Source organism: Zophobas morio, unplaced genomic scaffold (assembly GCF_036711695.1).
Source record: "Zophobas morio isolate AGI-343-1 ecotype UQ-CSIRO unplaced genomic scaffold, CSIRO_AGI_Zmor_V1 ptg000010l, whole genome shotgun sequence".
Lineage (NCBI taxonomy): Eukaryota > Metazoa > Arthropoda > Insecta > Coleoptera > Tenebrionidae > Zophobas > Zophobas morio.
The window spans coordinates 4,230,835-4,248,323 of NW_026972115.1; the positions used below are offsets into that span (position 1 = coordinate 4,230,835).

General features: G+C 35.7%; 3 protein-coding genes across 3 annotated transcripts; 1 reads left to right on the forward strand and 2 right to left on the reverse strand.

The window, feature by feature from the left end:
• Positions 1–2: 2 nt before the first annotated feature.
• Positions 3–956, forward strand: LOC135126194 (peptidyl-prolyl cis-trans isomerase B). Its single transcript, XM_064052050.1, has 3 exons — positions 3–282; positions 335–542; positions 587–956. The coding sequence occupies exons 1-3, from the start codon at positions 181–183 to the stop codon at positions 904–906; spliced, it is 630 nt and encodes a 209-aa protein (XP_063908120.1). The 5' UTR covers positions 3–180; the 3' UTR covers positions 907–956.
• Positions 957–7,722: 6,766 nt separating this feature from the next.
• LOC135126450 (transcriptional regulator ATRX homolog) lies at positions 7,723–9,808 on the reverse strand. Its single transcript, XM_064052496.1, has 5 exons — positions 9,675–9,808; positions 8,755–8,953; positions 8,378–8,705; positions 8,092–8,152; positions 7,723–8,045 (listed from the first exon to the last, which is right to left on the reverse strand). The coding sequence occupies exons 1-5, from the start codon at positions 9,806–9,808 to the stop codon at positions 7,772–7,774; spliced, it is 996 nt and encodes a 331-aa protein (XP_063908566.1). The 3' UTR covers positions 7,723–7,771.
• Positions 9,809–13,250: 3,442 nt separating this feature from the next.
• On the reverse strand, positions 13,251–15,708 carry LOC135126451 (transcriptional regulator ATRX homolog). Its single transcript, XM_064052497.1, has 7 exons — positions 15,575–15,708; positions 14,638–14,824; positions 14,243–14,582; positions 14,066–14,179; positions 13,957–14,017; positions 13,891–13,910; positions 13,251–13,552 (listed from the first exon to the last, which is right to left on the reverse strand). Exons 1-7 carry the CDS (start codon positions 15,706–15,708, stop codon positions 13,425–13,427), a joined length of 984 nt encoding a protein of 327 aa, XP_063908567.1. The 3' UTR covers positions 13,251–13,424.
• Positions 15,709–17,489: the final 1,781 nt, after the last annotated feature.

The following is a 17,489-nucleotide window of genomic DNA, read 5'->3' on the forward strand; positions in this document are numbered from 1 at the left end:
AGCGGGGGCTGCCAAAAACCTAACCTCAAACTCGACGTGTCATTGACATCATCTTCCCGATCTATCACGATTTTCGTGGCCTCTTCCCATTCGTCTAACAAGTGAGAGGTGTTTGCCTGTGTTGTTACGAAGGTTGTTAACTTTCTGACATTTCGAGCCGACTCTTTGTTCAGTCGAGACATGGGGTACAAAGCGCTCATCTTCTGTGTTTTCCTGGCGCTGTGCGCTTTCGCCAGCTGCGACGACGACAAGTCAAAAAAGGGCCCCCGAGTCACCGACAAGGTACCTATAACAATAAAACTTTTATCGCTGGTTTTATCTATCAATAAAATAGGTTTGGTTCGACATCACGATCGGCGATGAGGCCGTAGGGCGCATCGAGATCGGCTTGTTCGGCAAGACCGTCCCCAAGACGGCGCAGAACTTCAAGGAGTTGGCGCAGAAGCCCGTCGGGGAGGGCTACAAAGGCAGCAAATTCCACCGGGTGATCAAAGACTTCATGATCCAAGGGGGCGACTTCACTAAAGGAGACGGAACTGGCGGTACGTGGCTCTATTGTTGTTGAATTTAGCTAATTGGTGTGTAGGTCGCAGCATTTACGGCGAGCGCTTTGAAGATGAAAACTTCAAGCTGAAGCACTATGGAGCCGGATGGTTGTCTATGGCCAACGCCGGGAAAGACACCAACGGGTCGCAGTTCTTCATCACCACGAAGAAGACGTCGTGGTTGGATGGCCGGCACGTCGTGTTCGGAAAAATTCTCAAGGGCATGGATATTGTGAGGAAGATTGAAAACACGAAAACAGATAACAGAGATAAGCCCGCCAAGGACGTGGTGATTGCGGATTCGGGGGCAGAGACCGTCGAGGAGCCGTTTGCTGTAGCGAGGGAAGACGCCAGTGAATAGATTGTTGAATTAACAGTTTTTTTACATAGATAATAAAGATTTTTCTACGAGTTTGGACTTTCATTCCGTTACGGATTAATGCGGTTATTTATAAACGAAAAAGTACTATTTTAAGCGACTGGTACGTGTGCTAAGTACGTTCATCTACAACGGGATTCTTGTATTGTTATTTAAGAGACAAACAAAAAAATATTGGCTGTATTTGCATTTCAAATTGGTAAATTATCTCTATCCTGTTTTTTGTGTAGGTTGCTTTTCTAAATGTCCTCAATTTTTTCATCTGTGTGAAGCTTCCTGACCTCGAAATCTTGTTAGCGCCATCGGCAACTATAAATTATTAACATCTTTGAAATTACAAATTATGAGGGGTTTAAAAGGACGGTTACCTGTTATAAATTTGAGTGGACCAGAAAAATGGCTAAAGTTTGTTTGACCACAAATTTTAAATCATAAACTCATTTTAGATTTTAACTGCCTACTGGGTTAATCTTCTCTTTGTGGGGACGAAGTGACTGAATTACTCAAAAAAAGTAATTCGTTACAATTGCTCATTACTTGAAGAATGTAACGGGCGATAAATTTACTTATTTTTGGAGATGTTAATATGAATGAGAACAATAGTCATTGTCGTAAGAATCAATGTGAATCGTGGATTTTATGGTTTCACATCACGCTAATTAAGGTTTATAATTTCACAGTTAAATATTGGCGCCATTTGACTGGACACGATATCTTTGTCCAGTTTTATAGTTTCATGGTTTAGATTTGTTAATTTTAACAAAAAGCACATTTAGCCACTAAAAATCTTCATAATTAAGTTAATTAAGCCTAATTTGATGGAAACGCAAATACTTTTACGACACCCCAAATAGACTGGACAATTTTGCGAAAACAACTCCTTTGGAGGGGTCTTTACTTATAAAAGATCTAAAGATTAATTAAAGGCCAGATTCCTGTAGCCAGTTGCCTATTTAGCGTGTGTTTGTGTTGTTACACAAAAGGTAAGTGTTGATATCTCCAAAAATGTGCATGATTTCATTAAATGTTTAAAATTTTGTTTTTGTTAATATTTTAAAGTTCAGTTTAATTTTGATGATAAATCCTTTGTATTTATTTAACCATGTTCTAAGTTTCTTGTTGTGAAAAGATGGCTATGTATATTAAGTAAAAAAAGACAAAATATAAGCTCACCCACCCACCCTAAGCCGAGGGACGGAGCTTAATTGTGAAATCCTTATTTCATTTGTTGTTACAAAAAAATTCGAGGAGGGGTTTAATTGAGAATAATTTTAGTTTGTTAGTAAAAAATTGTTAGAAAAAAAATAATTTAAATGATTTTTTTCGGGGTCATATTTCCTGATTTTTTATTAACTTTGGGCGTTGTTATTAAAATCGGATTTTTTTTTAAATTTACCACTTTAAATAAGTGTGTTTTTTCTTGTTTTGAAAAGATGGCCACACATAATAAGAAAGCAAGGCAAAATTTTAAGCTTCACCTATTTAAAGGGGTTGTAGAGGAAAAGTGAAGGATTTAAGTTGATTACTACAAAAATTTACCAAGTAGCCCCGCCCATACCCGCCCCGATCTCAATTCTCAATTGTGATCAATTTTTCATTCGTTGTCAGATCGAGGGGCGAGGTTTAATTACAAGATTTATATTTGTCTACAAGAATTTACCATTTTAAACATGTTTTAAGTTTCTTGTTCTGAAAAGACGGCTACGTATATTAAGAAAAACGGCAAAATATAAGCCCCGCCCACCCACCCTATCTCAATTGTGATGATTTTTTTATTCGTAGTGAGCCAAAGGGGCGGAGCTTAACTGCAAAATTCTTATTTCTCTACGGCTTGTCCTATGAGACAGGTGAGGCAATGCCTCAGCAGTGAATTTGGTCCGTGTAATTATTTTTATTATTTCTGGCCAAAAAAATTTTTTTTTTATATTTTAAAATAAACGTGAAAAATTATCTCATCTTGGTAGATGGATATTAGTTGTTTCGAAAAATTCAGAAGAATCTAGAACAATCTGAAAGAGTCTGCAGGGATCTGAAATTATCTGAGAAAATTTTAAAGAATCTGAAACGATATGAAAGGTGAAAAATTCTGAGAGTATCGAAAAAATCTCAAGATTGTTTAAGTTTTTTTAGTTCTGTTCAGATTGTTTCAGATCCTTACATATCCTTTCAATATTCCTACAGATTTTTCTAGATTGCTTTGATATTCCCTGAAGGAATCTGAGGGAATCTCGAAGAATCTCGAAAAATCTAGAAGAATCTGAACGATTTTGCAGGACTCTGAAGCGATCTAACACAATTTTAGAGATTCGTAAAGAAACTGAAGGAACTTTTGAGAATCTGAAATAATTTTGAAGAATTTAGAAAAATCAAATAGAACCTAAAAAAAACTGGAGGAATCTAGAGGAATTTGAAAGAGTCTGCAGGCACCTGAAACGATCTGAATAGAACTGAAAAATTTGAAAGAATCTTGAGGATTCCTGACGGTGTTTGATAGAATCTAAAAAAGTTTGATTGGAAACAAACCGAAAGCATCTAAAAGCATCCGAAATAAAAAAAAATCGAAAAAATCTGAAAGAGAGGATCAGAAGGAAAATGAAAGAATCTGAAAGCATTTGTAAGAATATGAAGAAGTTTGAGGGAATCTGAGAAAAACTGCGAGATCGGAAAGAATCTGAGAGATTCGGAAAGTATTTGAAGGAATATGAGGAAACTTGTGAGAATCTCGAAGAATCTAGAAAATCTTGAAGAACCTGGAAAAGTCTGCAGGGATCTGAAAATATCTGCACGGGTTTAAAACGACTTGAACAGAATTCAAAAATTTGAAAGAATGTGAAACACCAGAAAAATCCGAAAGAATCCGAAAGGAAGAATCTTAAAAAAAGGAATGAATCTGAAAACATCTGAAAGAATTGGGAGAATTGGAACGAATTAGAAAGAATCAGAGAGGATCGAAAATAATCTCAGGAAATCTAGACAAATCTAGGTAAACCTGGCAGAATCTGAAAAATTTTAGTGAATCTAGAAAAATGTAGAAAAAACTGGAAGAATCTGGAACAGTCTGCAGGGATCTGAAAGGATCCAAAGCGATCTTGAAAAATTCTAAGGAATTCTAAGGGAATCGTCAGGGATATTGAGAGATTCTGAAAGAATACAAGAAAATGTGTAACAAAGTGTATTTTTTCTAGAAACTTTTGCATTAATTTTTGAACATGTTGGTACGAAAATTTATGAAAAACTTGATATTGATATTTTACCGTTGAGACGTTATAAACGAATTGAAATGAATGATAAATAGAAATTAAGACAATTTTTTTCCGAAATTCTTGATAATAAAATTAATCAAATACGAACTAGAATTTCTATCATAGAAAAATTACGCACTTTTGACTTTTTTTAATGTATCTAAAATTTCATTTTTTCCGAAAAAATGTTCATGTTAACTAAAAACGCAAGCACAATATAATTTTTTTGACATTTATATGTATATTAAGAAAAAACAAGCCAAAAATTAAGCTCCACCCATATCCATCCGAAGCTCAATTGTGATGTATTTTTCATTCGTTGTCAGACCAAGGAGCGGAGCCTAATTGCAAAATCGATGCTTTCCTACAAAAATTTACCATTTTAAACATGTTTTAAGTTTCTTGTTCTGAAAAGACGATTACGTATATTAAGAAAAAAGGCAAAATATAGGCCCCGCCCACCCACCCTATCTCAAATGTGATGATTTTTTTACTCGTCGTGAGCTAAGGGGGCGGAGCTTAACTGCAAAATTCTTATTTCTCTACGGCTTGTCCTATGAGGTAGGTGAGGCAATGCCTCAGCAATGAATTTGCTCCGTGTAATTATTTTTATATTTCTGGCCAACAAAATATTTTTTTTAATATTTTAAAATAAACGTGAAAAATTATCTTTTCTTGGTAGATGGATATTAGCTGTTTCGAAAAATTCAGAAAAATCTAGAACAATCTGAAAGAGTCTGCAGGGATCTGAAATTATCTGAGAAAATTCGAAAGAATCTGAACGATATGAAAGGTGAAAAATTCTGAGAGTATCGATTCCTGCAGACTCTTCTAGATTTTTCTAGATTGTTTTAGATTTTGCTAGGGAATATGAGAAAATCTCGAAGAATTTCGAAAAATCTAGAAGAATCTGAACGATTTTGCAGGACTCTGAAGCGATCTTACAGAATTTTAGAGATTCGTAAAGCAACTGAAAGAACTTTTGAGAATCTGAGAGAACTTTGAAGAATTTCGAAGAATTTAGAAAAATCAAATAGAATCTAATAAAAAAAACAAACTGGAGGAATCTGAAAGAATTTGAAAGAATCTGCAGGCATCTGAAACTATCTGAATAGAACTGAAAAATTTGAAAGAATCTTCAGGATTCCTGACGGTGTTTGATAGAATCCAAAAAAATTTGATTGGAAACAAATCGGAATAATCAGAAAGAATAAAAAAAAATCGACAAAATCAGAAAGAAAATGAAATAATCTGAAAGCATTTATAAGAATTTGGAGGAATTTGAGGGAATCTGAGAGAAATTGCGAGATCGGAAAGAATCCGAGAGATTCGGAAAGTATTTGAAGGTATCTGAGGATAGGTACCTGTGGGAACCTATGTGAATCTCGAAGAATCTAGAAAAATCTGGAAGAATCTGGAAAAGTCTGCAGGGATCTGAAATTATCTGGGAAAATTTTAAAGAATCTGAAACGATATGAAAGATAAAAATTTCTGAGAGTATCGAAAAAATCTGAAAGAATCTGAGAGAATTTAAGATTTTTTCAAATTCTTTCGAACTTTTTCAGATTCTTTCAAAGGAACCATCAGAAATCCTCAAGATTGTTTAAATTTTTCTAGTTCTGTTTCAGATCCTTACGTATCGTTTCAGATTCCTGCAGACTCTTAAAAAATTTTTCTAGATTGTTTTAGATTTTGCTATAGGTTCTTCGAGATTTCTGGAAGAATTTGAACGATTTTGCAGGACTTTGAGGCGATCTAATAGAATTTTCGAAATTCGTAATTTAGAAAAATCAAATAGAATCTAAAAAAAAAAAACTGGAGGAATCTAGAGGAATTTGAAAGAGTCTGCAGGCATCTGAAACGATCTCAATAATTTGAAAGAATCTTGAGGATTCCTGACGGTGTTTGATAGAATCTGAAAAAAATTTATTGGAAACAAACCGAAAGCATCTAAAAGCATCCGGAATAATCAGAAAGAATAAAAAAAAAAACTGAAAGAGAGAATCAGAAAGAGAATGATATAATCTGAAAGTATTTGTAAGAATACGGAGGAATTTGAGGGAACCTGAGAGAAATTACGAGATCGGAAAGAATCTGAGAGATTCGGAAAGTATTTGAAGGAATCTGACGAAACCTGTGAGAATCTCGAAGAATCTAGAAAAGTCTGCAGGGATCTGAAAAAATCTGCACGGGTTTAAAACGACCTGAATTGAATTCAGAAATCCAAAAGAATCCGAAAGGGAGAATTTTAAAAAAAGGAAAGAATCTGGAAACATCTGAAACAATTGGGAGAATCTGAGGGAATCCAAGAAAATCTGAGGGAACTAAGAATCGGAACGAATTAGAAAGAATCAGAGGAGATCGGAAATAATCTCAGGAAATCTAGACAAATCTAGGTAAACCTGGCAGAATCTGAAAAATCTGAGAAAATCTCGAAAAAACTGGAAGAATCTGGAACAGTCTGCAGGGATCTGAAAGGATCCAAAGCGATCTTGAAAAATTCTGAGGGAACCTTCAGGGATATTGAGAGAATCTCAAAGAATAGAAGATAATGTGTAACAAACTGTATTTTCTCTAGAAACTTTTGCATTAATTTTTGAACATGTTGGTAGTAAAATTTATGGAAAACTTGATATTGATATTTTACCCTTGACACGTTATAAACGAAGTGAAATGAATGATAAATAAAAATTAAGGCAATTTTTTTCCGAAATTCTTGATAATAAAATTAATTAAATACGAATTAGAATTTCTGTGATAGAAAAATTACGCACTTTTGACTTAATGTTTCTAAAATTTCATTTTTTCCGAAAAAATGTTCATGTTAACTAAAAACGCAAGCACCATTTTAAACATGTTTTACCTTTCTTGTTGTGAAAAGAAGACCACATATTAAGAAAAAAAGGGAAAATCTAAACTCTTGTAGTTGTATTATCTAATCAATTGAGCGGCAAGTTTGTCAATCGACCTTTAAAAGGGCTTTTTCATGAAATATCTGGTTGTTAAAGGACACTATCAGAAAGACACTCCCAACGTGGAAATTCTTGCTCTATAAATCATTTGGAAGTTAGAATTGTAGCTAGAGAAAGTGTGTATGTTGGGTTGCCTATATTTAACACATTAATGAGCATTTCGTGTTTCACAACTGTGGATTCTGTGGGGTCACGAATATTTCATCTACAACGGGATTCTTGCATTGTTAAAAACACAAAAGCAAAAATATCGTCTTTATTTCAATCTCAAAATGGTAAATTATCTCAATTCTATCTATATTTGAGTAGTATATAGGAGTTTGCACGTCCTCCATTTTTCACCTGTCTGACCTCCAGCGTCGCCAGCGCCATCTGCAACCACAAACATTAACCTCTTTCAAACCACTCACCTCCACCCACTTCATCCCAGCTTATCCTCCAACATCTTCACCAAATCGTCCCCGTCCTCCCGCTTCACTTCCACGTCATCAGCCATCTCGTTCAACAGCTTCAACAACTGATAACTGTTCCTAGGGGCCCTCTTCCTCCCTATACACAAATCAAGGAGTAATTAAAACAAAATCTACCAAAAAACGTTTCATTCAAATCGATATAATACAACGAAATATCCAATCATACAACTTTGTTCAACGCATAATTAAACTCAGCTGATGGCGCTTCATCTGCACCACTAGGCAAAGGCTGCTCTCTTAGCACTTGCGCAATATTTTCCCTCAAGTTCTGCAAGAGCTCCGTCGCGGGAAAGTTAGCCTGAAACCGATTGTGCGCATTGTGACCACTAAGCCGACCCGGTACGGTTTGGTCAAACAAATGCAGGAAGTTGCTCGCGGGCTGGACAACCCGGTTTGACACCTGGGGGCGCATACCGTTCGGAAGAAACACCCTCCTGAAACACATCGTCAAGTTTGATTCCGACACTGTTACCAACTTACGGCAGGAAGCCACGCGCGTTGTTGTTCATCGGGTTTGGCACCAGAGTTGGACCGTTGGTTCCTACAATATAAAATTAATCGAAAATAGTATTTTATTGAGGATGATTACTCGGATGCAAATACACCCTAAGCCCTCTGTGCGCAGGTGACATATGTGCGGGGAAAATTGGTAGTTGAAATATTGGGTTTACTACTACTGGGGGTGCGAATTGTGGTAGTGGCTCTAGGAAAAAGCAAACAACACATGCGTGATTAAAGCCCACACCATGCTATGATAATGACGTACTCGCCGCCTCCTCCATGTTGTTGAATTCGTCCCAGGCCATTTTTTTATCTTCGTCGGTGAGTTCTTCTTCCGGACGATTTTCTAGTAACGAATTGTGGAGGTGGTACCGGTAGATGTCGTACGTGTTTTGTACCAGTTGTGCCAATAGTTTGTCGGTTGGTACTATCGGGATAGGTCGGTCTACAGTGTATTCGCTAAAGTCGACTTTGTACAATTCTCGAAGGTCACTTGATGTGTATCTTCGCACGAAGTGCAGCTTATCTACTACGGTTCCGCTCAAGTGTAACTTGACGACGCACCTTTGGTAGATTTTTTCTTCCATGGTGGCCTGAAACAATAACTGACTTTTCCACTTTTACAACAATGGAATGACCTACCATTGACAATAATCTATAAACGTAGCACTTCTTCGTCTGCCCGAATCGATACACCCTGTACATACTTTGGGTGTCCAGAGACGGGTTGTAGTTAGACCCAATCATAATCACTCTATTCGCACCTACTAAGTTTAAACCTAACCCACCCACTCTATGGGTAAGAATAAATAATTTAGCAGTCGCGTCGGTGTTAAATCGTCTGCATAACGTAAGAATATGGAGGAATTTGCGGGAATCTGAGAGAAATTGCGAGATCGGAAAGAATCTGAGAGATTGGGAAAGTATTTGAAGGAATCTGAGGAAACCTGTGAGAATCTCGAAGAATCTAGAAAAATCTGAAAATATCTGCACGGGTTCAAAAACGACCTGAATAGAATTAAAAAATTTGACAGAATGTGAAACACCGGAATAATCCAAAAGAATCCGAAAGGAAGAATCTTAAAAAAAGGAAAGAATCTGATAACATCTGAAAGAATTGGGAGAATTTGAGGGAATCCAAGAAAATTTGAGGGAATATGAAACAATCTCAGGAAATCTAGACAAATCTAGGTAAACCTGGCAGAATCTGAAAAATTTGAGAGAATCTAGAAAAATGTAGAAAAAACTGGAAGAATCTGAAACAGTCAGCAGAGATCTGAAAGGATCCAAAGCGATCTTGAAAAATTCTGAGGAATTCTGAAGAAATCTTCAGAGATATTGAGAGAATCTGAAAGAATAGAAGAAAATGTGTAACTAAAAAGTGTATTTTTTCTAGAAACTTTTGCATTAATTTTTGAACATGTTGGTACGGTCGTGGACAGTGAATTTCGTCCACCCAATTTCTTTGACAGAAAAAAACTCTAAATTAGCCCTTAGATCTTTCTAACCTTTTTTGTCATTTTGACATAAAGGGGCAAACATTTTTTTATACGATAACTAACACTAGTCCGCGGTAAGCCCAAAAGTGTAGCGACATCCCGTCTTGGAAAAGGGATATTAGTTTACCTTCATTAAAATAACTAATCGATGGCAGGTTCGAAGCTAAATTAAATTTGACAATACTTACGTCAGTCATCATGATAATAAAGCACCGACTGCAGTGAATTTTTGTGAATTCGCGTGAATTGTGTGGACGAAATTCACTGTCCGCGACTGTACTACAATTTACGGAAAACTTGATATTGATATTTTACCGTTGAGACGTTATATACGAAGTGAAATGAATGATAAATAGAAATTAAGGCGTTTTTTTTCCGAAATTCTTGGTAATAAAATTAATCGAATACGAATTAGAATTTCTGTCATAGAAAAATTACGCACTTTTGGTTTAATGTTTCTAAAATATCATTTTTTCCGAAAAAATTTTCGTGTCAACTAAAAACGCAAGCACAATATAATTTTTTTGACATTTATATGTATATTAAGAAAAAACAAGCCAAAAATTAAGCCCCACCCATAGCCATCCGAAGCTCAATTGTGATGCATTTTTCATTCGTTGTCAGACCAAGGGGCGGAGCCTAATTGCAAAATCGATACTTTCCTCCAAAAATTTACCATTTGAAACATGTTTTAAGTTTCTTGTTCTGAAAAGACGACTACGTATATCAAGAAAAAAGGCAAAATATAGGCCCCGCCCACCCACCCTACCTCAATTGTGATGATTTTTTTATTCGTCGTGAGCTAAGGGGGCGGAGCTTAACTGCAAAATTCTTATTTCTCTACGGCTTGTCCTATGAGGCAGGTGAGGCAATGCCTTAGCAATGAATTTGCTCCGTGTAATTATTTTTATATTTCTGGCCAACAAAATATTTTTTTTAATATTTTAAAATAAACGTGAAAAATTATCTTTTCTTGGTAGATGGATATTAGCTGTTTCGAAAAATTCAGAAAAATCTAGAACAATCTGAAAGAGTCTGCAGAGATCTGAAATTATCTGAGAAAATTTGAAAGAATCTGAACGATATGAAAGGTGAAAAATTCTGAGAGTATCGATTCCTGCAGACTCTTCTAGATTTTTCTAGATTGTTTTAGATTTTGCTAGGGAATATGAGAAAATCTCGAAGAATTTCGAAAAATCTAGAAGAATCTGAACGATTTTGCAGGACTCTGAAGCGATCTTACAGAATTTTAGAGATTCGTAAAGCAACTGAAGGAACTTTTGAGAATCTGAGAGAATTTTGAAGAATTTCGAAGAATTTAGAAAAATCAAATAGAATCTAAAAAAAAACAAACTGGAGGAATCTGAAAGAATTTGAAAGAATCTGCAGGCATCTGAAACTATCTGAATAGAACTGAAAAATTTGAAAGAATCTTGAGGATTCCTGACGGTGTTTGATAGAATCCAAAAAAATTTGATTGGAAACAAACCGGAATAATCAGAAAGAATAAAAAAAAATCGACAAAATCAGAAAGAAAATGAAATAATGTGAAAGCATTTATAAGAATATGGAGGAATTTGAGGGAATCTGAAAGAAATTGCGAGATCGGAAAGAATCTGAGAGATTCGGAAAGTATTTGAAGGAATCTGAGGAAACCTGTGAGAATCTCGAAGAATCTAGAAAAATCTGGAAGAATCTGGAAAAGTCTGCAGGGATCTGAAATTATCTGAGAAAATTTGAAAGAATCTGAAACGATATGAAAGGTGAAAAATTCTGAGAGTATCGAAAAAATCCGAAAGAATCTGAGAGAATTTAAGATTTTTTCAAATTCTTTCGAACTTTTTCAGGTTCTTTTAAAGAAACCATCAGAAATCCTCAAGATTGTTTAAGTTTTTTTAGTTCTGTTCAGATTGTTTCAGATCCTTACGTATCCTTTCAGATTCCTGTAGACTCTTCCAGATTTTTCTAGATTGTTTTAGATTTTGCTAGATTTTTCGAGATTTTCTCATATTCCCTGGAGGAATCTCGAAGAATCTAGAAAAATCTAGAAGAATCTGAACGATTTTGCAGCGATCTAACAGAATTTTAGAAATTCGTGAAGAAACTGAATGAACTTTTGAGAATCTGAGAGAATTTTGAAAAATCAAATAGAATCTAAAAAAAACAAACTGGAGGATTTTGGAAGAATTTGAAAGAATCTGCAGGCATCTGAAACGATCTGAATAGAACTGAAAAATTTGAAAGAATCTTGAGGATTCCTGACGGTGTTTGATAGAATCTAAAAAAATTTGATTGGAAACAAACCGGAAGCATCTAAAAGCATCCGGAATGATCAGGAAGAATAAAAAAAATCGAAAAAATCTGAAAGAGATAATCAGAAAGAAAATGAAAGCATTTGTAAGAATATGGAGGAATTTGAGGAAATCTGAGAGAAATTGCGAGATCGGAAAGAATCTGAGAGATTCGGAAAGTATTTGAAAGAATCTGAGGAAACCTGTGAAAATCTCGAAGAATCTAGAAAAATCTGGAAGAATCTGGAAAAGTCTGCAGGGATCTGAAAATATCTGCACAGGTTTAAAACGACCTGAAGAGAATTCAAGAATTTGAAAGAATGTGAAACACCGGAATAATCCGAAAGAATCCGAAAGGAAGAATCTTAAAAAAACGAAAGAATCTGAAAACATCTGAAAGAATTGGGAGAATCTGAGGGAATCCAAGAAAATCTGAGGGAAATATGAAACTAAGAATCGGAACGAATTAGAAAGAAGCAGAGGGGATCGGAAATAATCTTAGGAAATCTAGACAAATCTAGGTAAAATTGGCAGAATCTGAAAAATTTGAGAGAATCTAGAAAAATGTAGAAAAACTGGAAGAATCTGGAACAGTCTGCAGGGATCTGAAAGGATCCAAAGCGATCTTGAAAAGTTCTGAGGGAATCTTCAGGGATATTGAGAGAATCTCAAAGAATAGAAGATAATGTGTAACAAACTGTATTTTTTCTAGAAACTTTTGCATTAATTTTTGAACATGTTGGTACAAAAATTTATGGAAAACTTGATATTGATATTTTACCCTTGACACGTTATAAACGAAGTGAAATGAATGATAAATAAAAATTAAGGCAATTTTTTTCCGAAATCCTTGATAATAAAATTAATCAAATACGAATTAGAATTTCTGTCATAGAAAAATTACGCACTTTTGACTTAATGTTTCTAAAATTTCATTTTTCCCGAAAAAATGTTCATGTTAACTAAAAACGCAAGCACCATTTTAAACATGTTTTACCTTTCTTGTTGTGAAAAGAAGACCACATATTAAGAAAAAAAGGGAAAATCTAAACTCTTGTAGTTGTATTATCTAATCAATTCAGCGGCAAGTTTATCAATCGACCTTTAAAAGGGCTTTTTCATGAAATATCTGGTTGTTAAAGGACACTATCAGAAAGACACTCCCAACGTGGAAATTCTTGCTCTATAAATCATTTGGAAGTTAGAATTTTAGCTAGAGAAAGTGTGTATGTTGGGTTGCCTATATTTAACACATTAATGAGCATTTCGTGTTTCACAACTGTGGATTCTGTGGGGTCACGAATATTTCATCTGCAACGGGATTCTTGCATTGTTAAAAACACAAAAGCAAAAATATCGTCTTTATTTCAATCTCAAAATGGTAAGTTATCTCAATTCTATCTATATTTGAGTAGGTTGCTTTGCACGTCCTCCATTTTTCACCTGTCTGACCTCCAGCGTCACCAGCGCCATCTGCAACCACAAACATTAACCTCTTTCAAACCACTCACCTCCACCCACTTCATCCCAGCTTATCCTCCAACATTTTCACCAAATCGTCCCCGTCCTCCCGCTTCACTTCCACGTCATCAGCCATCTCGTTCAACAGCTTCAACAACTGATAACTGTTCCTAGGGGCCCTCTTCCTCCCTATACACAAATCAAGGAGTAATTAAAACAAAATCTACCAAAAAACGTTTCATTCAAATCGATATAATACAACGAAATATCCAATCATACAACTTTGTTCAACGCATAATTAAACTCAGCTGATGGCGCTTCATCTGCACCACTAGGCAAAGGCTGCTCTCTTAGCACTTGCGCAATATTTTCCCTCAAGTTCTGCAAGAGCTCCGTCGCGGGAAAGTTAGCCTGAAACCGATTGTGCGCATTGTGACCACTAAGCCGACTCGGTACGGTTTGGTCAAACAAATGCAGGAAGTTGCTCGCGGGCTGGACAACCCGGTTTGACACCTGGGGGCGCATACCGTTCGGAAGAAACACCCTCCTAAAACACATCGTCAAATTTGATTACGACACTGTTACCAACTTACGGCAGGAAGCCACGCGCGTTGTTGTTCATCGGGTTTGGCACCAGAGTTGGACCGTTCGTTCCTACAATATAAAATTAATCGAAAATAGTATTTTATTTAGAATGATTACTCGGATGCAAATACACCCTAAGCCCTCTGTGCGCAGGTGACATATGTGCGGGGAAAATTGGTAGTTGAAATATTGGGTTTACTACTACTGGGGGTGCGAATTGTGGTAGTGGCTCTAGGAAAAAGCAAACAACACATGCGTGATTAAAGCCCACACCATGCTATGATAATGACGTACTCGCCGCCTCCTCCATGTTGTTGAATTCGTCCCAGGCCATTTTTTTATCTTCGTCGGTGAGTTCTTCTTCCGGACGATTTTCTAGTAACGAATTGTGGAGGTGGTACCGGTAGATGTCGTACGTGTTTTGTACCAGTTGTGCCAATAGTTTGTCGGTTGGTACTATCGGGATAGGTCGGTCTACAGTGTATTCGCTAAAGTCGACTTTGTACAATTCTCGAAGGTCACTTGATGTGTATCTTCGCACGAAGTGCAACTTATCTACTACGGTTCCACTCAAGTGTAACTTGACGACGCACCTTTGGTAGATTTTTTCTTCCATGGTGGCCTGAAACAATAACTGACTTTTCCACTTTTACAACAATGGAATGACCTACCATTGACAATAATCTAACGCTATAAACGTAGCACTTCTTCGTCTGCCCGAATCGATACACCCTGTACATACTTTGGGTGTCCAGAGACGGGTTGTAATTAGACCCAATCATAATCACTCCATTTGCACCTACTAAATTCAAACCTAACCCACCCACTCTATGGGTAAGAATAAATAATTTAGCAGTCGCGTCGGTGTTAAATCGTCTGCATAACGTAAGAATATGGAGGAATTTGCGGGAATCTGAGAGAAATTGCGAGATCGGAAAGAATCTGAGAGATTGGGAAAGTATTTGAAGGAATCTGAGGAAACCTGTGAGAATCTCGAAGAATCTAGAAAAATCTGGAAAAATCTGGAAAAGTCTGCAAGGATCTGAAAATATCTGCACGGGTTTAAAACGACCTGAATAGAATTCAAAAATTTGACAGAATGTGAAACACCGGAATAATCCAAAAGAATCCGAAAGGAAGAATCTTAAAAAAAGGAAAGAATCTGATAACATCTGAAAGAATTGGGAAAATTTGAGGGAATCCAAGAAAATTTGAGGGAATATGAAATAATCTCAGGAAATCTAGACAAATCTAGGTAAACCTGGCAGAATCTGAAAAATTTGAGAGAATCTAGAAAAATGTAGAAAAAACTGGAAGAATCTGAAACAGTCAGCAGAGATCTGAAAGGATCCAAAGCGATCTTGAAAAATTCTGAGGAATTCTGAAGAAATCTTCAGAGATATTGAGAGAATCTGAAAGAATGGAAGAAAATGTGTAACTAAAAAGTGTATTTTTTCTAGAAACATTTGCATTAATTTTTGAACATGTTGGTACGGTCGTGGACAGTGAATTTCGTCCACCCAATTTCTTTGACAAAAAAAAACTCTAAATTAGCCCTTAGATCTTTCTAACCTTTTTTGTCATTTTGACATAAAGGGGCAAACATTTTTTTATACGATAACTAACACTAGTCCGCGGTAAGCCCAAAAGTGTAGCGACATCCCGTCTTGGAAAAGGGATATTAGTTTACCTTCATTAAAATAACTAATCGATGGCAGGTTCGAAGCTAAATTAAATTTGACAATACTTACGTCAGTCATCATGACAATAAAGCACCGACTACAGTGATTTTTTGTGAATTCGCGTGAATTGTGTGGACGAAATTCACTGTCCGCGACTGTACTACAATTTACGGAAAACTTGATAGTGATATTTTACCGTTGAGACGTTATATACGAAGTGAAATGAATGATAAATAGAAATTAAGGCATTTTTTTTCCGAAATTCTTGATAATAAAATTAATCGAATACGAATTAGAATTTCTGTCATAGAAAAATTACGCACTTTTGACTTAATGTTTCTAAAATTTCATTTTCTCCGAAAAAAATTTCATGTCAACTAAAAACGCAATCACAATATAGTAATTTTTTTGACATTTATATGTATATTAAGAAAAAACAAGCCAAAAATTAAGCCCCACCCATATCCATCCGAAGCTCAATTGTGATGTATTTTTCATTCGTTGTCAGACCAAGGGGCGGAGCCTAATTGCAAAATCGATACTTTCCTACAAAAATTTACCATTTTAAACATGTTTTCAGTTTCTTGTTCTGAAAAGACGATTACGTATATTAAGAAAAAAGGCAAAATATAGGCCCCGCCCACCCACCCTATCTCAATTGTGATGATTTTTTTATTCGTCGTGAGCTAAGGGGGCGGAGCTTAACTGCAATCTCGAAAAATCTAGAAGAATCTGGAAGAATCTGAACGATTTTGCAGGACTCTGAAGCGATCTAATAGAATTTTAGAGATCCGTAAAGAAACTGAAGGAACTTTTGAGAATCTGAGAGAACTTTCAAGAATTTCGAAAAATCAAATAGAATCTAATAAAAAAAAACAAACTGGAGGAATCTGAAAGAATTTGAAAGAATCTGCAGGCATCTGAAACGATCTGAATAGAACTGAAAAATTTGAAAGGATCTTGAGGATTCCTGACTGTGTTTGATCGAATCCAAAAAAATTTGATTGGAAACAAACCGGAATAATCAGAAAGAATAAAAAAAAATCGATAAAATCAGAAAGAAAATGAAATAATCTGAAAGCATTTATAAGAATATGGAGGAATTTGAGGGAATCTGAGACAAATTGCGAGATCGGAAAGAATCTGAGAGATTCGGAAAGTATTTGAAGGAATCTGAGGATACCTGTGGGAACCTGTGCGAATCTCGAAGAATTTAGAAAAATCTGGAAGAATCTGGAAAAGTCTGCATGGATCTGAAATTATCGGGAAAATTTTAAAGAATCTGAAACGATATGAAAGGTGAAAAATTCTGAGAGTATCGAAAAAATCTGAAAGAATCTGAGAGAATATAAGATTTTTTCAAATTCTTTCGACCTTTTTCAGATTCTTTCAAAGGAATCATCAGAAATCCTCAAGATTGTTTAAATTTTTCTAGTTCTGTTTAGATTGTTTCAGATCCTGCAGACTCTTCCAGATTTTTCTAGATTGTTTTAGATTTTGCTAGATTCTTCGAGATTTTCTCATATTCCCTGGAGGGAATCTCGAAGAATCTCGAAAAATCTAGAAGAATCTGGAAGAATCTGAACGATTTTGCAGGACTCTGAAGCGATCTAACAGAATTTTAGAGGTTCGTAAAGAAACTGAAGGAACTTTTGAGAATCTGAGAGAACTTTGAGAATTTCGAAGAATTTAGAAAAATCAAATAGAATCTAAAAAAAAAAAAAACAGGAGGAATCTGAAAGAATTTGAAAGAATCTGCAGGCATCTGAAACGATCTGAATAGAACCGAAAAATTTGAAAGAATCTTCAGGATTCCTGACGGTGTTTGATAGAATCCAAAAAAATTTGATTGGAAACAA

Excerpts from the sequence above, each read along its gene's own strand:
- LOC135126194 (XM_064052050.1), top strand. The coding sequence starts at position 181 with ATGGGGTACAAAGCGCTCATCTTCTGTGTTTTCCTGGCGCTGTGCGCT. Across the intron at positions 283-334 it reads GCCCCCGAGTCACCGACAAG|GTTTGGTTCGACATCACGAT; the intron begins GTACCTATAACA and ends TCAATAAAATAG. Across the intron at positions 543-586 it reads TAAAGGAGACGGAACTGGCG|GTCGCAGCATTTACGGCGAG; the intron begins GTACGTGGCTCT and ends ATTGGTGTGTAG.
- LOC135126450 (XM_064052496.1), bottom strand. The coding sequence starts at position 9,808 with ATGACTGACGTAAGTATTGTCAAATTTAATTTAGCTTCGAACCTGCCA. Across the intron at positions 8,153-8,377 it reads CAACATGGAGGAGGCGGCGA|GAACCAACGGTCCAACTCTG; the intron begins GTACGTCATTAT and ends TTTATATTGTAG. Across the intron at positions 8,046-8,091 it reads AACGCGCGTGGCTTCCTGCC|GAGGGTGTTTCTTCCGAACG; the intron begins GTAAGTTGGTAA and ends GATGTGTTTCAG.
- LOC135126451 (XM_064052497.1), bottom strand. The coding sequence starts at position 15,708 with ATGACTGACGTAAGTATTGTCAAATTTAATTTAGCTTCGAACCTGCCA. Across the intron at positions 14,825-15,574 it reads TGGGCTTACCGCGGACTAGT|ACGATTTAACACCGACGCGA; the intron begins GTTAGTTATCGT and ends TACGTTATGCAG. Across the intron at positions 13,911-13,956 it reads AACGCGCGTGGCTTCCTGCC|GAGGGTGTTTCTTCCGAACG; the intron begins GTAAGTTGGTAA and ends GATGTGTTTTAG.